Genomic DNA, 16,100 nt, shown 5'->3' with positions numbered 1-16,100 from the left:
CAAATACGTCCTGACCACTAAACACCTTGTTCCTGTCTCAATTGAACCCACGTGTGTAAGCCAATAGTACTCAAAACAATTGAATGGTGAGATGTTATGATCAAGGAATTTGATGCCTTAATCAAACAACACACATGGGATCTCGTGCCTCAACCTAGCGTAAAATATCTCATACGGTGCAAATGGATTTATCGAGTCAAAAGGAAAGCGAACAGCGATATATATAATTACAGATATAAAGCCAAACTAGTGGCTAAAGTGTTCCACCAAAGACATGGACTTGATTATACTAAACATTCAGCCCAGAGTTAAACCTATAACAATAAGGTTGGCTATTTCCTTAGCCTTACAATATAAAGTGGCCACTAGGTCAACTAGATATGGCCACTATGCCACTAGGTACTACCTTTTAAAGATGAACAAAACATAAATTCACTTATTCTCTCGTCTCGAAGAAATAGACGACAATTTTTTTAATTGTTGAATCTATAAATATCTTCAAAGTCATGATTAGTGCTTAAAAGTTTACCAACTATAAATATATGAATAGTTTTGCTGTTCAACAAAAGGATTTGCAATGTTGTACTCAAGTTATACCAACAAGATAATTAAATTACAATCACATGTTCACTAATATCATTGCCGAACTCACCTGATTTTATGGAACCATTCTGCAGTAATGTTATTGAACTTTTCTCTAACAAATTGCTGGAAGACGCATATGAACTTTGTAATGATGGCATTTTAGGAGAATATAGAAAAGGCTTTGGAGGGTATGGCACTGAATCAAGTGGTCCTTGTAGCATTTCTATTACTTTACTCATCGATGGTCTGTCTAATGGGTTAGTTTGAATGCACCATAGACTAACCATAGTTATCTTTCTTACCATATCAGCGTCTTCCTCGGAGTTTGCTAAACCATTCACAAAGTTATTACTTAGCTCAAGATCATTATAAATCCAATCTGGAAAGTACATTTCAGAAGTACATGACCCTCCTGTGTCGTAGTTCTTTCTTCCACCAATCATTTCTAAAATTAACATACCATAACTATATACATCAGACTTGTGAGAAACTCCACCAAACATACGGCTAAATACTTCAGGAGCTATGTATCCTATAGTTCCCCTTGTGCCAAGTATGGACACAATACTATCCTTCCTTTGGCATATTTGAGCTAGTCCAAAATCAGAGATTTTAGGGCAAAAATCTTCATCCAAAAGAATGTTTTGGGGTTTTATATCAAGATGCAAAATCCTTGAAGTACATCCTTGATGCAAGTATTCAAGTCCTCGAGCTATGCCTATTGCAATTCGGTACAACGTGTTCCAGTCCAAATTACAAAGAGCATTAGAAAATCCACTTTTAAAGATGAACTTGTCTAGTGAACCATTTGGCATGAATTCATAAATTAGTGCTCTTTTGTTCTCATAACAGAAACCCAAAAGTGAGACGATGTTCACATGTGATGTTCTACTAATGCTAGCAACTTCATTTATGAATTCTTCTCCATCTCCCTTAGTTTCGTTTATTACTTTAACCGCCACTTGACGACCATCAGGTAAACTTGCTTTGTACACGACACCATATCCTCCTTGACCTAATTTATCTCGAAATGAGTTTGTCATTCTTTTCACTTCTGCATATCCATATTGTTTGATTGGCACCGACAAATTATAACTTTGTATGAAAGCCTCCACATTGTGGTCAATAGATTTTTTTGTTTTCTTGAAGATCCAACTCTTTTCCAAAATTGGATGCCTCTTATATTTGCAAATAACTACAATAAATATTACAAATCCAACACTAAACAAGAATGCCCCTGCAATATGAGAACACAAAAGTGAATGATAAGTATAAACAATAATTATTATATTCTATTATCATATAAGTAAAAGTAGTTTAGTATGTTATTAAATATAACATTGTGAAATCTAACCGATTTCTAGAAGAAGAAAAAAGGGCCTTTAAAATTTGGAGTGAAGTCTAACCGAAAATTGCTCCATAATTGAATTTAAATAGAAAGACAGAGTGATCAGCTTGTAATATTTGCACTCATGGGATGGAAATATTCATATGTACAAAGGATAAATTAAAGAGTCAGACATATGGAGTAACAGAATAACCACCAAACTAACCAAGACAGAAAGTACTTGTAATTTCTAAAACATAAATTGTCTTGGAGACGCCGCTGGAAGTAACACCAACACATCCAATTTTAAGTAGCAGCGTTGCTCAAAAAAATCTTACAATTATTCAAGAAGTTTTGACTCTAGAAATATCGAAGAGAATGTTGATAATACATGCATCACAACTTACGCGACGAACAGTAATATGAAGTCTAAAATTGGAAATATCAAATACTGTTGTTTTTGGATTTCCAAACTGTTGTATTTGGATTTCCAAATTCTATTATCTACCGAAGTTGTTACTAGGTTGAGTCACGACCAGGTCGCTCTCTTTAAGACGTTTCGTGGCACTACCCAAAATTGTGCAAGGTAGACTATCAACCACGCCGCCTCCAGGATAAAACAAGCCCAGCTACAACTGTTCGATTAACTACTGCACTGTAGAAAATCGTTCGAGAATTACACCGTCAAATATGGTACTAAGACCACTCTTTAATACTGAAACCACTTTAATATGGTATTATTATTACCATTCTATTATGGTGCTAAGACCACTCAAATATGGTGTTTCCACCATTCTAACCTTTAAGTTCTCCAAACTTTCAATATGGTACTACGACCACTCAAATATGGTGATATCACCATTTCTCCTCAAATAGAAAAATATTTAAATAATTCATATACTGTTAAGATCATTCATAATTCCGACGGGACATTATTATTACGAAAGGGACTATGATCTTAATAGTACTCTTTATTCCGAAGGGACATATATTATCGAAAGGGACTATGAACTTAAGACCACTCTTAATTCCGAAGGGACATTAAACCGAAAAGGGACTATGGTCTTAAGAACACTCTTAAAAATATGGTTCAATCGATTGATCGAAGCCACTCGATACGGTACATAACCACTCTATTTGAAACCGAAAGGGACAGAAAGGAGTAGAAGCATAAGAAACTTGTTAACACAAGTCGGAGGGAGAAGAGAAGAAAAGAATTCCCGACAACTCAATGAAATTCTTTTCGGTGTGTGGTATGTGAGTACTCTATTTATAGGGAAAATTCACAACTAATAAGTGAGAAACTTTGGGAACAAGTAATATGAGAAACTTTGGGAACAAGTAACATATTACTTTGCGATTAAGTAATTCACATATTAGATCTAGTACAAAAATATCTTAATTGAGTGCTAAAATATATTAAATTTAGTACAAAAATATATTATATTATGTACCAAAATATTTTAGCAAAACTTGGGGACTAAGAAAGCACTTTCTAATAATGATTAAATTAATTATTTAATTTATCATTTCCAAATAATAAAATATATATCAATATATATTTTTTCTCTAGTGCTTATGTACCCCCATTAATTAGAGGTACACCCCCACTATATAAACACTACTAATGTGTGTGTTCCATCCGATGTGGGACTTCCACTTTTTTCAATTCACACAACACTAGTTCTACCCAACATGGGAAGTTGTGTTTAGTCTTTTAACTCAATTTCCACACATGTTCCAACAATCCCCCACTTGAATTTAAAAAAATGGTTTCAGAAGTAACGTCAAAAACGTCTCCATAAGATTTGCTAGTAAACAAAGGTGTCGCCTACAACTTGAACCTTTGCATAGCGAGTAAAATTCTGATTAACAAGAGTTGCTTACAGCATTGAACTCTATCTCAGACATAGAACTCACACACAAACCTTTTCATAAGGTGTATTCTAAAAGCCCGTGCGTTTATGGCCTTGCACGTGTATCCTGGTTTTAACGAACGCTCTAGGTATTCTGCCCCGAATCCCATAGGAACCGGCCCTTAGTTCCACATTCGTATAGGAACCGGCCCTTATGTACTCCACTCCAAATAGAGTATAGATCTCATTAAGAGTTTCTATTATCTCATCCTTCTATCACTGCAGGAATCATGCTTTCTTACTTTTATCATAGCATGTTCTATCACTTGTGACTTGTTATTACCCATTGAACCTATTTCTCGGGATCTCCAGTCATGTAGGTCGGGTTACCATCACTTGTGACCTTTGGGCATAAGTCCCATCCTATTGGATGTGCTTAGGACTTTCTTTTTAGTAATTCCTTTCGTCAAAGGATTAACTAATTCTTTATCAGTACGTACATGATCTAGTTTAACCGTTCATTTTGAGAGTAGCTAGCTCTCTATTTCTCTATGTGTTCGTGCCTTAATAATCGCCTCTTACCATTGTGGTAACGATTCTCAATTTTGTAATAGCTGCAGACTATCACAATAAATTAACACTTCTGGAAACGGTTTTATCCACTAAGGGATTTCAACTAGCAAGTATCTTATCAACTTGCTTCTTCACTAGTTTTCTCTAGTGTTCTCATCTCAGATTCATTCCATAGTGGACTGAGTGAATATCATTTGTTTCAACAAATAACTCCTCTAGTGATGCTCAATATGCAAACACTAGTCGCTAAATATTCATCTGAAAGATGTTCTATTTTATATCTTGTACCATTTAAGTATAATAGGTTACTCCTCATGAAGTAATTCTAGAGTCATAGTCTTCTTAAGGCACCTCATGACTCTTTCTATAGCATGGCAATGCTTCTCATCCGTCTACTAGTAAACTTGCACAAGAGGTTTACGACATCGGCAATGTCGGGTCTAATACATTCAGTGACATACCTAAGTATTGCCAATGATGCTCGCATCAGTTTTTCTAACTCCATCTCAAGTGTTCTTACACTTGATCATAATATATGATTGCAAGTTTACGGTGAAATAATAATATTTCCTTAAGAACTTCTCAACTTTGTGAGATTTATCAAAAACGTTCTCTTTTCTGATCTAGTAATCTTGAAACCAAGAATTACTTCAACTTTGTCTAGGTCTTTCTTATCAATGTTGTTGATAAACAATGATTTCACATAATTCATAACATGAATCTTTAAATCAAATATGAGCAAGTCGTCTTCATAGAGACATATGATCGTGCAAATATTATTTGTCACTTTCATTCACTTTATACTCATTCGATAGCATTAGAATGTCAAATTTTTCATGTCATTCCTTAAGAGTTTATTTTAGACCTCACAAAGAATTATCTAACTTACAGACTTTGTTTTCTTGTCCATGAATCGCAAAACGTTTAGGTTGTTTCATATAGATTTCTTCTTCTAATTCACCATAAAAAAGGCAACTTTCATATCCATTTGGAGTACTATCGAGTTATGAACGGCGGCTAAAGGGACTAGTATTTTCATGGATAGCATTTTCGTGACTGGTGAATGAATGTCGAAGAAGTCTATATTTTTCTCTTTGTCTAAAACCTTTGACTACAAGGAGAGCCTTGTATTCATCAACCGTTCCATCAGGTTTTAGTTCCTTTTTCCAAAATCCAAATATAACCGATTGATTTTGCAACTATGAGACAAGTCAACAAAGTGTCATGTTTTGTTAGACTCTAGAAAATTCATTTCATCGTTTATTGCTTTTAGCCAAAATTCAACATCCAAATAAGGATATAGCTTCGTTTAAGGCTTAATGAATCTTCTTCCAATGTATAAACCATAAGGTCCATACTCTTTAGCAATTCTTGCTTACTTACCTCTTTGAGGTTCTATAACATCCCGTACGATGTTCTCATAACTATTTCTAATTACGGAATTTAGTTTACCCCCACTAGTGCCCCCACTATTCTTTAATTTACAGGGGTACTTACTTCATAGAAATCAGCATCTTTTAATTCTATGATCACTTTAACATTTAGGTCCTAAAACCTATATGTTTCGTTATTTATCGCATACCCGATGAATACACATTCATAGGCTCTACTAGTGAGTTTAACTCTCTTGGGTTCAAAGTCCGAACTTATGTCAGACAATCCCAAGTTCAAAAAAATAAGACAAGTTGAGTTGTCTTTTCTTCAAAAATTTCTTAATTAGAATTTTTGTTCTTAGACTTGGGTTCTCTATACAACATAAATTTCAATTTTTGTTATAAAAATTGAACATTCAAGCATATCAATTTTATTTTCCAAAATGTACAGTCATCAATAAATATGATAAAATATCATTTTATCATTTCTAGTTTATGTGTCATCAAATTCACACATATCATAATTTATTATGTTTAGAGATTCATATTCTCTAAATTCTGATTTATATGAACTTTTGGTTCATATATCTTGACTGCAATAAATAAAATTGTCTAATCATATAACGTTGGAATTAAATCCAAGTTACTCAAATTTAAAATTAAAAGCTTGTTCACATGTCAAATATTAAAATCACACAACTAATAAAATAGAAGCAGAATTTAATTTTGATCATGTCATCAAAGTGCAGTCTTTTCTCATAAGAATGCATAGAGTACAAGTCACTAGACATGTTCTTATAGGATTAACATCCTAAAATAATTGAGTGCTCAAATTTATATCCGTCTGCCAAAATTGATGCTCTAGCACATGGTTTTAATCGATAACATAAATATAATATATGTTGTAGCTTTCATTTACCAAAAGAAATTTATTTAGTGCACGTGCTGAACTGAAGCAATTTTGGCAGAGCAGGCACACATTGATTCTAACAATGTACACTCATCTTTCAATTAGAACCGTAGCATCCTTTTTCATTTGTCAATGCACCGTACAAAATTTCCCAATCCTTGACAATTAGTTTTATCCTACTCGATCAGCCCTGTGTTACGTTAAATGTTTGTCTTTGTCAATCATCAAAGATTCAATAGAAAATTAGAAACGATGCATCAACACTCGGGGGTTCTATTCATGTACCAATTAAGGTTATTTATTCACAGAACCGTATTGTGAATTTCTTAGTGTTGTTGTTATAACAACATACACTTCATTGTTTCAGTCGAAAGATGTAATTTTATAGCTTGATTTATCCTTAATGTATTTAGGGACAACGAAATCTCAATAAGTAATTTCTTCGGTAGACATAGCAGATCGAAACGTCTTAAAATTGTTGTTTTTGGATTTCCAAACTGTTGTATTTGGATTTCCAAATTCTATTATCTACCGAAGTTGTTACTAGGTTGAGTCACGACCAGGTCGCTCTCTTTAAGACGTTTCGTGGCACTACCCAAAATTGTGCAAGGTAGACTATCAACCACGCCGCCTCCAGGATAAAACAAGCCCAGCTACAACTGTTCGATTAACTACTGCACTGTAGAAAATCGTTCGAGAATTACACCGTCAAATATGGTACTAAGACCACTCTTTAATACTGAAACCACTTTAATATGGTATTATTATTACCATTCTATTATGGTGCTAAGACCACTCAAATATGGTGTTTCCACCATTCTAACCTTTAAGTTCTCCAAACTTTCAATATGGTACTACGACCACTCAAATATGGTGATACCATCATTTCTCCTTAAATAGAAAAATATTTAAATAATTTATATACTGTTAAGATCATTCATAATTCCGACGGGACATTATTATTACGAAAGGGACCGAAGGGACATATATTATCGAAAGGGACTATGAACTTAAGACCACTCTTAATTCCGAAGGGACATTAAACCGAAAAGGGACTATGGTGTTAAGAACACTCTTAAAAATATGGTTCAATCGATTGATCGAAGCCACTCGATACGGTACGTAACCGCTCTATTTGAAACCGAAAGGGACAGAAAGGAGTAGAAGCATAAGAAACTTGTTAACACAAGTCGGAGGGAGAAGAGAAGAAAAGAATTCCCGACAACTCAATGAAATTCTTTTCGGTGTGTGGAATGCACTATGTGAGTTCTCTATTTATAGGGAAAAGTCACAACTAATAAGTGAGAAACTTTGGGAACAAGTAATATGAGAAACTTTGGGAACAAGTAACATATTACTTTGCGATTAAGTAATTCACATATTAGATCTAGTACAAAAAAAAATATCTTAATTGAGTACTAAAATATATTAAATTTAGTACAAAAATATATTATATTATGTACCAAAATATTTTAGCAAAACTTGGGGACTAAGAAAGCACTTTCTATTAATGATTAAATTAATTATTTAATTTATCATTTCCAAATAATAAAATATATATCAATATATATTTTTTCTCTAGTGCTTATGTACCCCCATTAATTAGAGGTACACCCCCACTATATAAACACTACTAATGTGTGTGTTCCATCCGATGTGGGACTTCCACTTTTTTCAATTCACACAACACTAGTTCTACCCAACATGGAAATTTGTGTTTAGTCTTTTAACTCAATTTCCACACATGTTCCAACAAATACAATACCCGATACAATGGTGAGCATGTCAAACATATATGAAGTTTCTCTTTGGAGCATTAGGGGTATTGCATTGTCATTCCTTCTATTGCGACCAAGGATGTTATGGTTTGAGAAAATTCGTCGGATGATGAAATTCCTTTGTTTTTAAGAGATGTTTTGTCGGGGATTGCCTAGAATTGCTTAATTCTCGATTCCCTCAACTCTTTTTTTTTAATGTTTTTATTGTTTTTTTCCTTGGGAACAGGGCCCCCTTATATCTCTCTCTTTTGATAATTAATTTTTGAATATGCTTACAAAGGATTTGTGGTTCTAGGGGCATCAACCTAGTTGAGATGTCTATTGACACTTTGATGCAAGTTCGTACTCTTGCTTTATGCATAATAATATATAAAACATAAACTGACAATAGGACTAGAAATAACCAAGTGTTTGTTTTAATATTTTGTTCGACTTTAAATCTACAAAATTCGACAACAATTAAATGTTTAAGCACTAAATTGTGAAGCTTAATGTGTTATGTTAATCTTATTCACAGAAGAATGGCTTCAACCAGCAATTCTAACATCATTTTGAAATATGCGCATTGTGAAGTTGTAATTATCTACAAAAATAAAATTAGCTTGTTAATTAGGTTTTATATATATATATATATATATATATATATATATATGAGACAGGATCCGTTGACACCAGGTGTAAGTCTAATGACTTACACCAAATCTCGACCATTAATTTCAATCAATCAAGTGGCTAATAATTCACAATATATCCAATTAAAAAAAAAACCCAAAAACGGTGGCACATGTGATCCGTCTCCTTCATCTTCTCTAACTTTTACTCGCAGCCTACCAAACTTGTTCCCTTGAATAAATATTTTCCAGAACAACATCAGCTCACCGTCTTATAAGTCAATGGTAGGGATTCAATTTGAATTTATCTTACGATGATGCCAAATAAAAAAGAATTATCCCCAATTTTGGAAGAGGAACAAAATCAAGATTTGAGGGTTATTTATATCATCGTAACATGAAATTGCAAGTCTCAGGTGTAATCAAACAAAAGGAATTTATTTCCATTAGTGTTGAGATTCAGAAATTAACACCTTAATCTATTTATAATTTTATCTCAATGATTGATGATTGATGGTTCAACACTAGTAAGATTCAACAAACCACAAAAATTGCAGATCGTAAAATAAATGAGTTTATCTCAAAGGTCTTTGAAAAAATAGCATGAAAAGAAAAACTATCTAAATGATCACATAAAATAAAGAAAGGGAATGGCGACATTGATCAATGAACGGCAACCTAAAAGAGATGAAGGAGACAAATTGTATGTGCCGCTGTTTTTGGGTTTTTTTTAATTGGATATATTGTGAATTATTAGCCACTTGATTGATTGAAATTAATGGTTGAGATTTGGTGTAAGTCATTAGACTTACACCTGGTGTCAATGGATCCTGTCTCTATATATATATATATATATATATATATATGCACATGACCGAATTAATGAGCAACATTACAAGAAAAACTAAACAATATTGAAATATATAATGGGTAAACATACATACATACCTACAATCCAAATTGTTTTAGATGGTCCTCCATCTTGTAGAAAAGCATTTCCAGTCGTAATCAACTTGACCTTGGATGGAAATTTGGGAATTTGTCCGGATAGATTATTATTAGAAACATCAAGAAACTGAAGTTGAGGTAAAGTTGTAAGACTCTTTGGTAGCGAACCGGTCAAATTATTGTTAGCAAGAGTCAAGTTCACTAAACTTGTCAAATTAGAAAATGCTGGAGAGATAGTTCCCCTTAATTGTTCACCGCTAAAATCAACGCTCACAACCTTCCCTCTTTGACATGTAATGAATGCCCCGTCCCCGCCAGTACAAACATCATTCCCCTCAATTGATGAAAAATCAAGATACCCAAAAGTTGTGAAAATTTCAAGCACAGCCATAACCTGGGGATCACAAGGTCCAACATCGCTACGACAAAAATCATTTGATTCCCAAGTTGCCTTAACACCTCTATGAAACATAGGTATCGGTCCTTTAAATTGATTGTGGTCCAAAGAGATGTTGGTCAAGCTAGAGAGAGAGAATAATGAAGGTGGAACCAAACCTTCTAAGCTATTAAAGTGAAGTTGCAAATCAAACAAATGAGTTGAATTTGACATGTTAGGAATTGGACCAGTGAACGCGTTGTTGTTAAGCCACGCTTGAGACAAAAATCTCATAGACGATATCACTTCAATTGTACCCGTAAACCTGTTCACTATTCCTTGGTTGTTGAGGCGTAAATACCTTACAACAGATTTTCCTAGGGACAGCGGAAGTGTTCCACTTAAGTTGTTGTGAGAAAGAAAAACAGTATGCAAATGCGGAAACCAATCGAACATGTCTGATGGCAATGAATCTATGATATTTGTAGCTTCGAGATCAAGGGTATGCATAGACTTGGAATTAATTAAATCCTTAGGAAATACCCATTGCACGAGATTCAAGTTATTACTAAGGTTGAGAGTTTGCATCCCTGGTAAGAATTGAAAGCAAAGATCTGCGATGGAGGTGAAGTTATTGTGACCAAGGTGCACGGTTTCGAGCACGCCGAGAGAAGACATAGAAGGTAAAGTACCGGTGAGTGAGTTGTTGTGGAGATCAATGTAGGTGAGATTAGTGAGTGTGTTGATTAATGGAGGGAGTGTCCCACTGAGTGAGCTTGATGGGAGCTTGATGGCCACAACTTGGTTAGATTGGCAAACAATGCCATTCCAGTTGCAATAGTGAGTGTTGTTAGACCAGCCAGAAGGAGTTGGGGTCAATGTTTTCAAAAGTTGGGACATGTAATTTGCCTCTAGGTCTTCTTCTTGCCATGCATTAATAGTGACAACTAAGAGAATGGAAAACAAAAATGTTATTGATATCTTCATGCTTAATGATGCAGAGTAAGTTCTGTATATGATTTTGATTAATAATGCATGAATTACCTAAACTACTAGAGGAAGGAATATTTGACCACAATTGAATTAATGTAACGGACTTGTTTATTAAATGAGCAATGATATTTGTACATCAATTTAATGACAACTTTGATGACAACCTTGTTTTTCTCTCTTCTTATTGGTCAAAAACAATGGAGAGAGAAAAAGGAAGAGAGAGAATAACCACATCATGTGAGTAAAGTTGTTTAAAGGTTGTCACAAAATGGTTGTTAAAATATCATTTCTCTTATTAAATTGCTTGTCAAATGTGTACGTGTGATAATCTCGATCTAATTGCCGTCAACGAAGTCATGCGCGCCACCGAGTTTTTATTAAAAAATATTAAAATTAAAATAAAATAAAAAAAGCAAGCAACACATGTTTCAACTTTAATTATTTAATCCTTTCAAATAAAAAAAACTTTAGTTATTTAAAAAATTATAGTTGATAATCTCGATCTAATTATCACAGACGACAAACAAAGCAAGTGGCACATATTTCAACTTTAATTATTCAAAAAATAAATAAATAAATGATCGCATATGTGAAGCAGTTTAGATACAGACTTGCAATACATTTCTTCCTCTGATCTCATGTATTAGCGACAAAAAACATTTACACTCTTTAACAAAAAAATTCTCTTAGTTCATTAACAAAATTAGTTAGTATCCTTTAATTTTTTTTCAAAGTTATAAAAATAGAGTTCTAATAATAAGAATCTTATGAGTTTTTTTTTTCTTTACGAAACTCCTTTGGTATTTTCTATGACTGGAAATCCCATATGGTTTTTATCATCGTTTTAGTTCAACTAGCAAGTTTATTTGTATTTTTGTAGAGTTTTGTAAATGATTCATAAAAAGTCATAATTAATAGAACAATAATTGGAAAATAGCCATGAAACCATAAAAAAAAATTAAAAAAAAAAAAAAAAAAAAAAAACCACTCATATCGGACAACTTTGTGCACTTTAACCTGAAGGAAATATGCCATGTCCAGCCTCATCACAATTTGCATCACACAACCTAAAGGAAATATGCCATGTTCAGCCTCATCACACTTCGCATCGTTCAGGAACCAACGTGAGTCCGTGACTGTTGTGAAAATATTGGGAAACATAGCTCATTAGTTCTTGGATCTTCTCAATTTATCTTTCAGCTTCATTACTCTAAAACCAAGCCTTGAATGAATTTCAAAATTGCTTAACTTAATGGGAGATAACATTGGGCATGGTTTCTTACCCCCTCAATCCAAGAAGGAACTCCATAAGTAAGGAACCCTGATCTTTTGAGCATATTAGCGAAAAGGCTCATTCGCACAGGCAAGGAGGCCAAAAGCATTCTCATTTGTTAGCTTCCTGAAGAGAGCAGATACGTCTTCAAATCAAACCTTGAACCTAACCCTTGGAAGGATGGTCTTGGTTGTCCTTTGACTTGCACATCACATGATGGGCCTTTAGTTAGTTATTGTTGACTCGACAATTGGCTTAAGAACTGTGATTGTCTCGTACATTAGGATGAGAATAGTATCCGCCTATTGTATCATCCTCAACATCATATTGTGATTATCTTTTTCCAATTGTTGCCTAATCATAGCCACCTCTTGGTTGGTTGTCCTTGCAATTGCCACTTCAGGGCGGGGGTTGGCTGGCGGAGCCACAACAACGAGATTGGCCTCCACGGTTATAGCTTATAGAAATAAAAGTCATAGGTAAGTGGGAAAAAATCATCTAACTACCAGCAAAAACAAAATTTTGGAATGTTACGAGAAACCAGAGTCATTTGAGAGTCAGGGAATCATCAACCAGTGATCTTTTTTTTTATGTTTTCTTTTCATGTTCAATAGTGAATGTTTAGAAAGCATGAGTAACTAATTTTCTTGGTTAGGTCATGAAGGCTGAACTTCTATGTAATTTCATGATCATGTAACATTTAACATCTCAATACAATTGTTTGCTTTATTTCATTCGGTTAAATTTATCCTTAATACTTTTTATGCGTTTACGAATGTTGATAAATTAATATATGTTTCGATGACTACTAACCTTAACTTTGGGGCTTGACCTAATTTAACGGTTCAAACTTTAACAACTTTGGAAATATTCTATTAATGTTTTTCATTTGTTTTCTTAAGTTTCAGATAATCAAATCATTTTCCTAATGCAACCCCTCATTTTTACATATTCTAACCATTATCATAGTATTTAAGTTGAAGTTTTACAATCCATGTGGATATGAACTTATAAATTTTACTACTTGGTGATTATTTAGTACACTTGCTAATTTATAAGATCATATCAAAAGTTTATTTTATGATGGTATATGTAGTTTAGATTGGAACACAATGTACCAAATTGCAATAGGCATTCCTCAGATACCTGTCAAGGATGTACTTCAATGATTTTGTATTATCAAACCAATAGCATTCTTTTGGATGACCATTTTTGCCAAAAAATCTCATTTTTTTACCGGCAAAAATATGCCAAAGGCATGTTAGTGTTGTGTATGTAATTGGGACAATAAGATAAATATCACCAGAATTATTTAGTTGAACAATAGGATAACTGTACATTTGAAAATATTTAAAGTATTGTGTTACCATGGCGTATGTAAAAAACAAAAAAACAAGAACATAAACGGATATAAAAATGGCTTTCACTTAATATTTAGTATTTTAGAGTGTGCATTTAGTATTAGCGGGGAAACTTCCTTCCTATCAAAAAATAAAAATCACATAATTATTGTAACAACTCTTCCTCCAATTTCCTTCAACATTATATTACTTCTTGCTAAAAAGCATGCAGAACCATTATTCGTGTTGCGTTGTTAATTATTTTTGTGTTACGCCTTTTCTTGTGTAAAATGCAAAAGCAAGGACAGCCATTAAGTTTTTTTTTTTTTTTTTGAAATAGACAACCATTAGTTTTTGTCATTCTAAAAAAACATTAAATTCTTGTGGTTGGTTCTCCTTACTATAAAAAGCAGAACCATTTTTTTTTATTTCCAATAATTACTTTTCTCTTTTACTAATTCTGTCCTATTTTTCATTTCAGATGGAGGGAGAGACTAGACGATGTTTTACAAAGATGTGGTTTCATGTGCTTTCCATTCAATTTTATTTATCCGTGTGAACCCTAATCACTCAATGATATCATATTATCATGTGACTTATTGGTAGTACCTTGATAGAGACTATTTTCAATTTGCACAACGAGTAACAATTGATTGGACATAAACCCAAATAAAAATATTTAGGTACACACAAAATTAAGAAAAAACTAAAGGAAAATAAAATTACAATTAATTAATGTAACTAAATATTTTTAATTTAATTTTATTAGTTTTATGTGAGTGTGCTCAAATAATATTTGCTTAAGGTTGTATTCATGAAAGACTTTATCTTGTACAATTGAAAAACAAAATAATAGATTAGTACATGAGGCATAGTTTTAAAAACCGGACCGGACATCGACTCGGTTAAGGTACTGGGTCACTGGGTCATTGGTCGAACCAGTGAGTCATTGGTCGAACCGCATGACTGAACCGTATTAAACCGGAAGACTCGGTAGTATGACTCGGTCTATATGAAAAAATTATTGTATGGTTTATCTTTAATGAATTAGATTATTTGATCTATATAAAAATATTCAAGTGGCATGATGCCTACAAAATATAATAAAATAAAATCATAATAAACCAAATTAGCATTATGTTACTCATAAAATAAATTAACATAAGACAAATATAAATGTATATGGATTAATTGTTGTAAAAAAAAATGTATATGGATTTTTTTTTGACGTTGATTATTGTTTTTTTGGTACAACACAAACTATAAACTATAAAAAAAACAAGAGTACTACTGTGTCAAGCAGGCATGGCAACAAAACCCATACCCGCGGTTACCCGCCCAAACCAAACCCAATCTGACGGGTTTTCCCCGTTTTGACTGGGTTTGGGTATGGGTATGGGTTTTCCCCTATTTCAAAACATGGGTATGGGACGGGTAACAGGTATATAGGTACCCACCCCGAACCCATACCCAAACCCGTCCCAAATGTAAAAAATTACTTTATGTTAATATGTCATGTTATTTTGTTTGATAATTGTCATGTTAATAAAAACTACCATTGATATTTAAAGTATCAACTAAATCATTCCATCTAACAATTGTTAAAATGAGCGTATTGTTCGATAATGTATTACAACATTGCTCTTGGGAATGAAAAAAACTTCTATTTTTTATTAAAAACAATTATTCAATGCGGGGACGGGGATGGGGCGGGGATACCCGAACCCGTCGGGTACGGGGATGGGATTCAATTTCTCATCCCCGTTGGGTATGGGTAGGGTAACGGGTAAATATATGAGAATCGGGTATGGGGACGGGGAAGGTAAAACCCGTCCCCACCCCGCCCCATTGCCATGCCTAGTGTCAAGCAAATAATAAAAAGCAAAGTTTCAAGCAGTGCATAAGCATCACGTGATTCAATATAGATGGAGGGTAATATTGAGATATTCTTTTTTTTTTTGGTCGAAATATTGAGATATTCTAATAAGTAGGGTTTCCATTCATTTGTTTAAAGAGATAAATGCAAGCGCAGTGACTCTGAACAAATATCAGCAGCCGTCACCTCTTCTCTTTGTAACCTCATCTCCAATTTTTATGAACAGCAATGGCAATTAGAAAATATAGATTCAACTTCCACAAACAATCAATTGTCTCCTC

General features: G+C 33.5%; 1 protein-coding gene across 1 annotated transcript; it reads right to left on the bottom strand.

Annotated features, from left to right (window-relative positions):
• Nucleotides 1-510: 510 nt before the first annotated feature.
• LOC146909062 (receptor-like kinase TMK4) lies at nucleotides 511-11,440 on the bottom strand. Its single transcript, XM_085730492.1, has 2 exons — nucleotides 9,962-11,440; nucleotides 511-1,822 (listed from the first exon to the last, which is right to left on the bottom strand). The coding sequence occupies exons 1-2, from the start codon at nucleotides 11,322-11,324 to the stop codon at nucleotides 609-611; spliced, it is 2,577 nt and encodes an 858-aa protein (XP_085586618.1). The 5' UTR covers nucleotides 11,325-11,440; the 3' UTR covers nucleotides 511-608.
• Between the last annotated feature and the right edge of the window lie 4,660 nt (nucleotides 11,441-16,100).

The sequence above is a fragment of the Medicago sativa genome, chromosome 7 (assembly GCF_051527215.1).
Source record: "Medicago sativa cultivar Bolivia chromosome 7, Bolivia_mono, whole genome shotgun sequence".
NCBI classification, from domain to species: Eukaryota; Viridiplantae; Streptophyta; class Magnoliopsida; order Fabales; family Fabaceae; genus Medicago; species Medicago sativa.
This window is presented reverse-complemented; position numbering and strand designations above follow the sequence as displayed.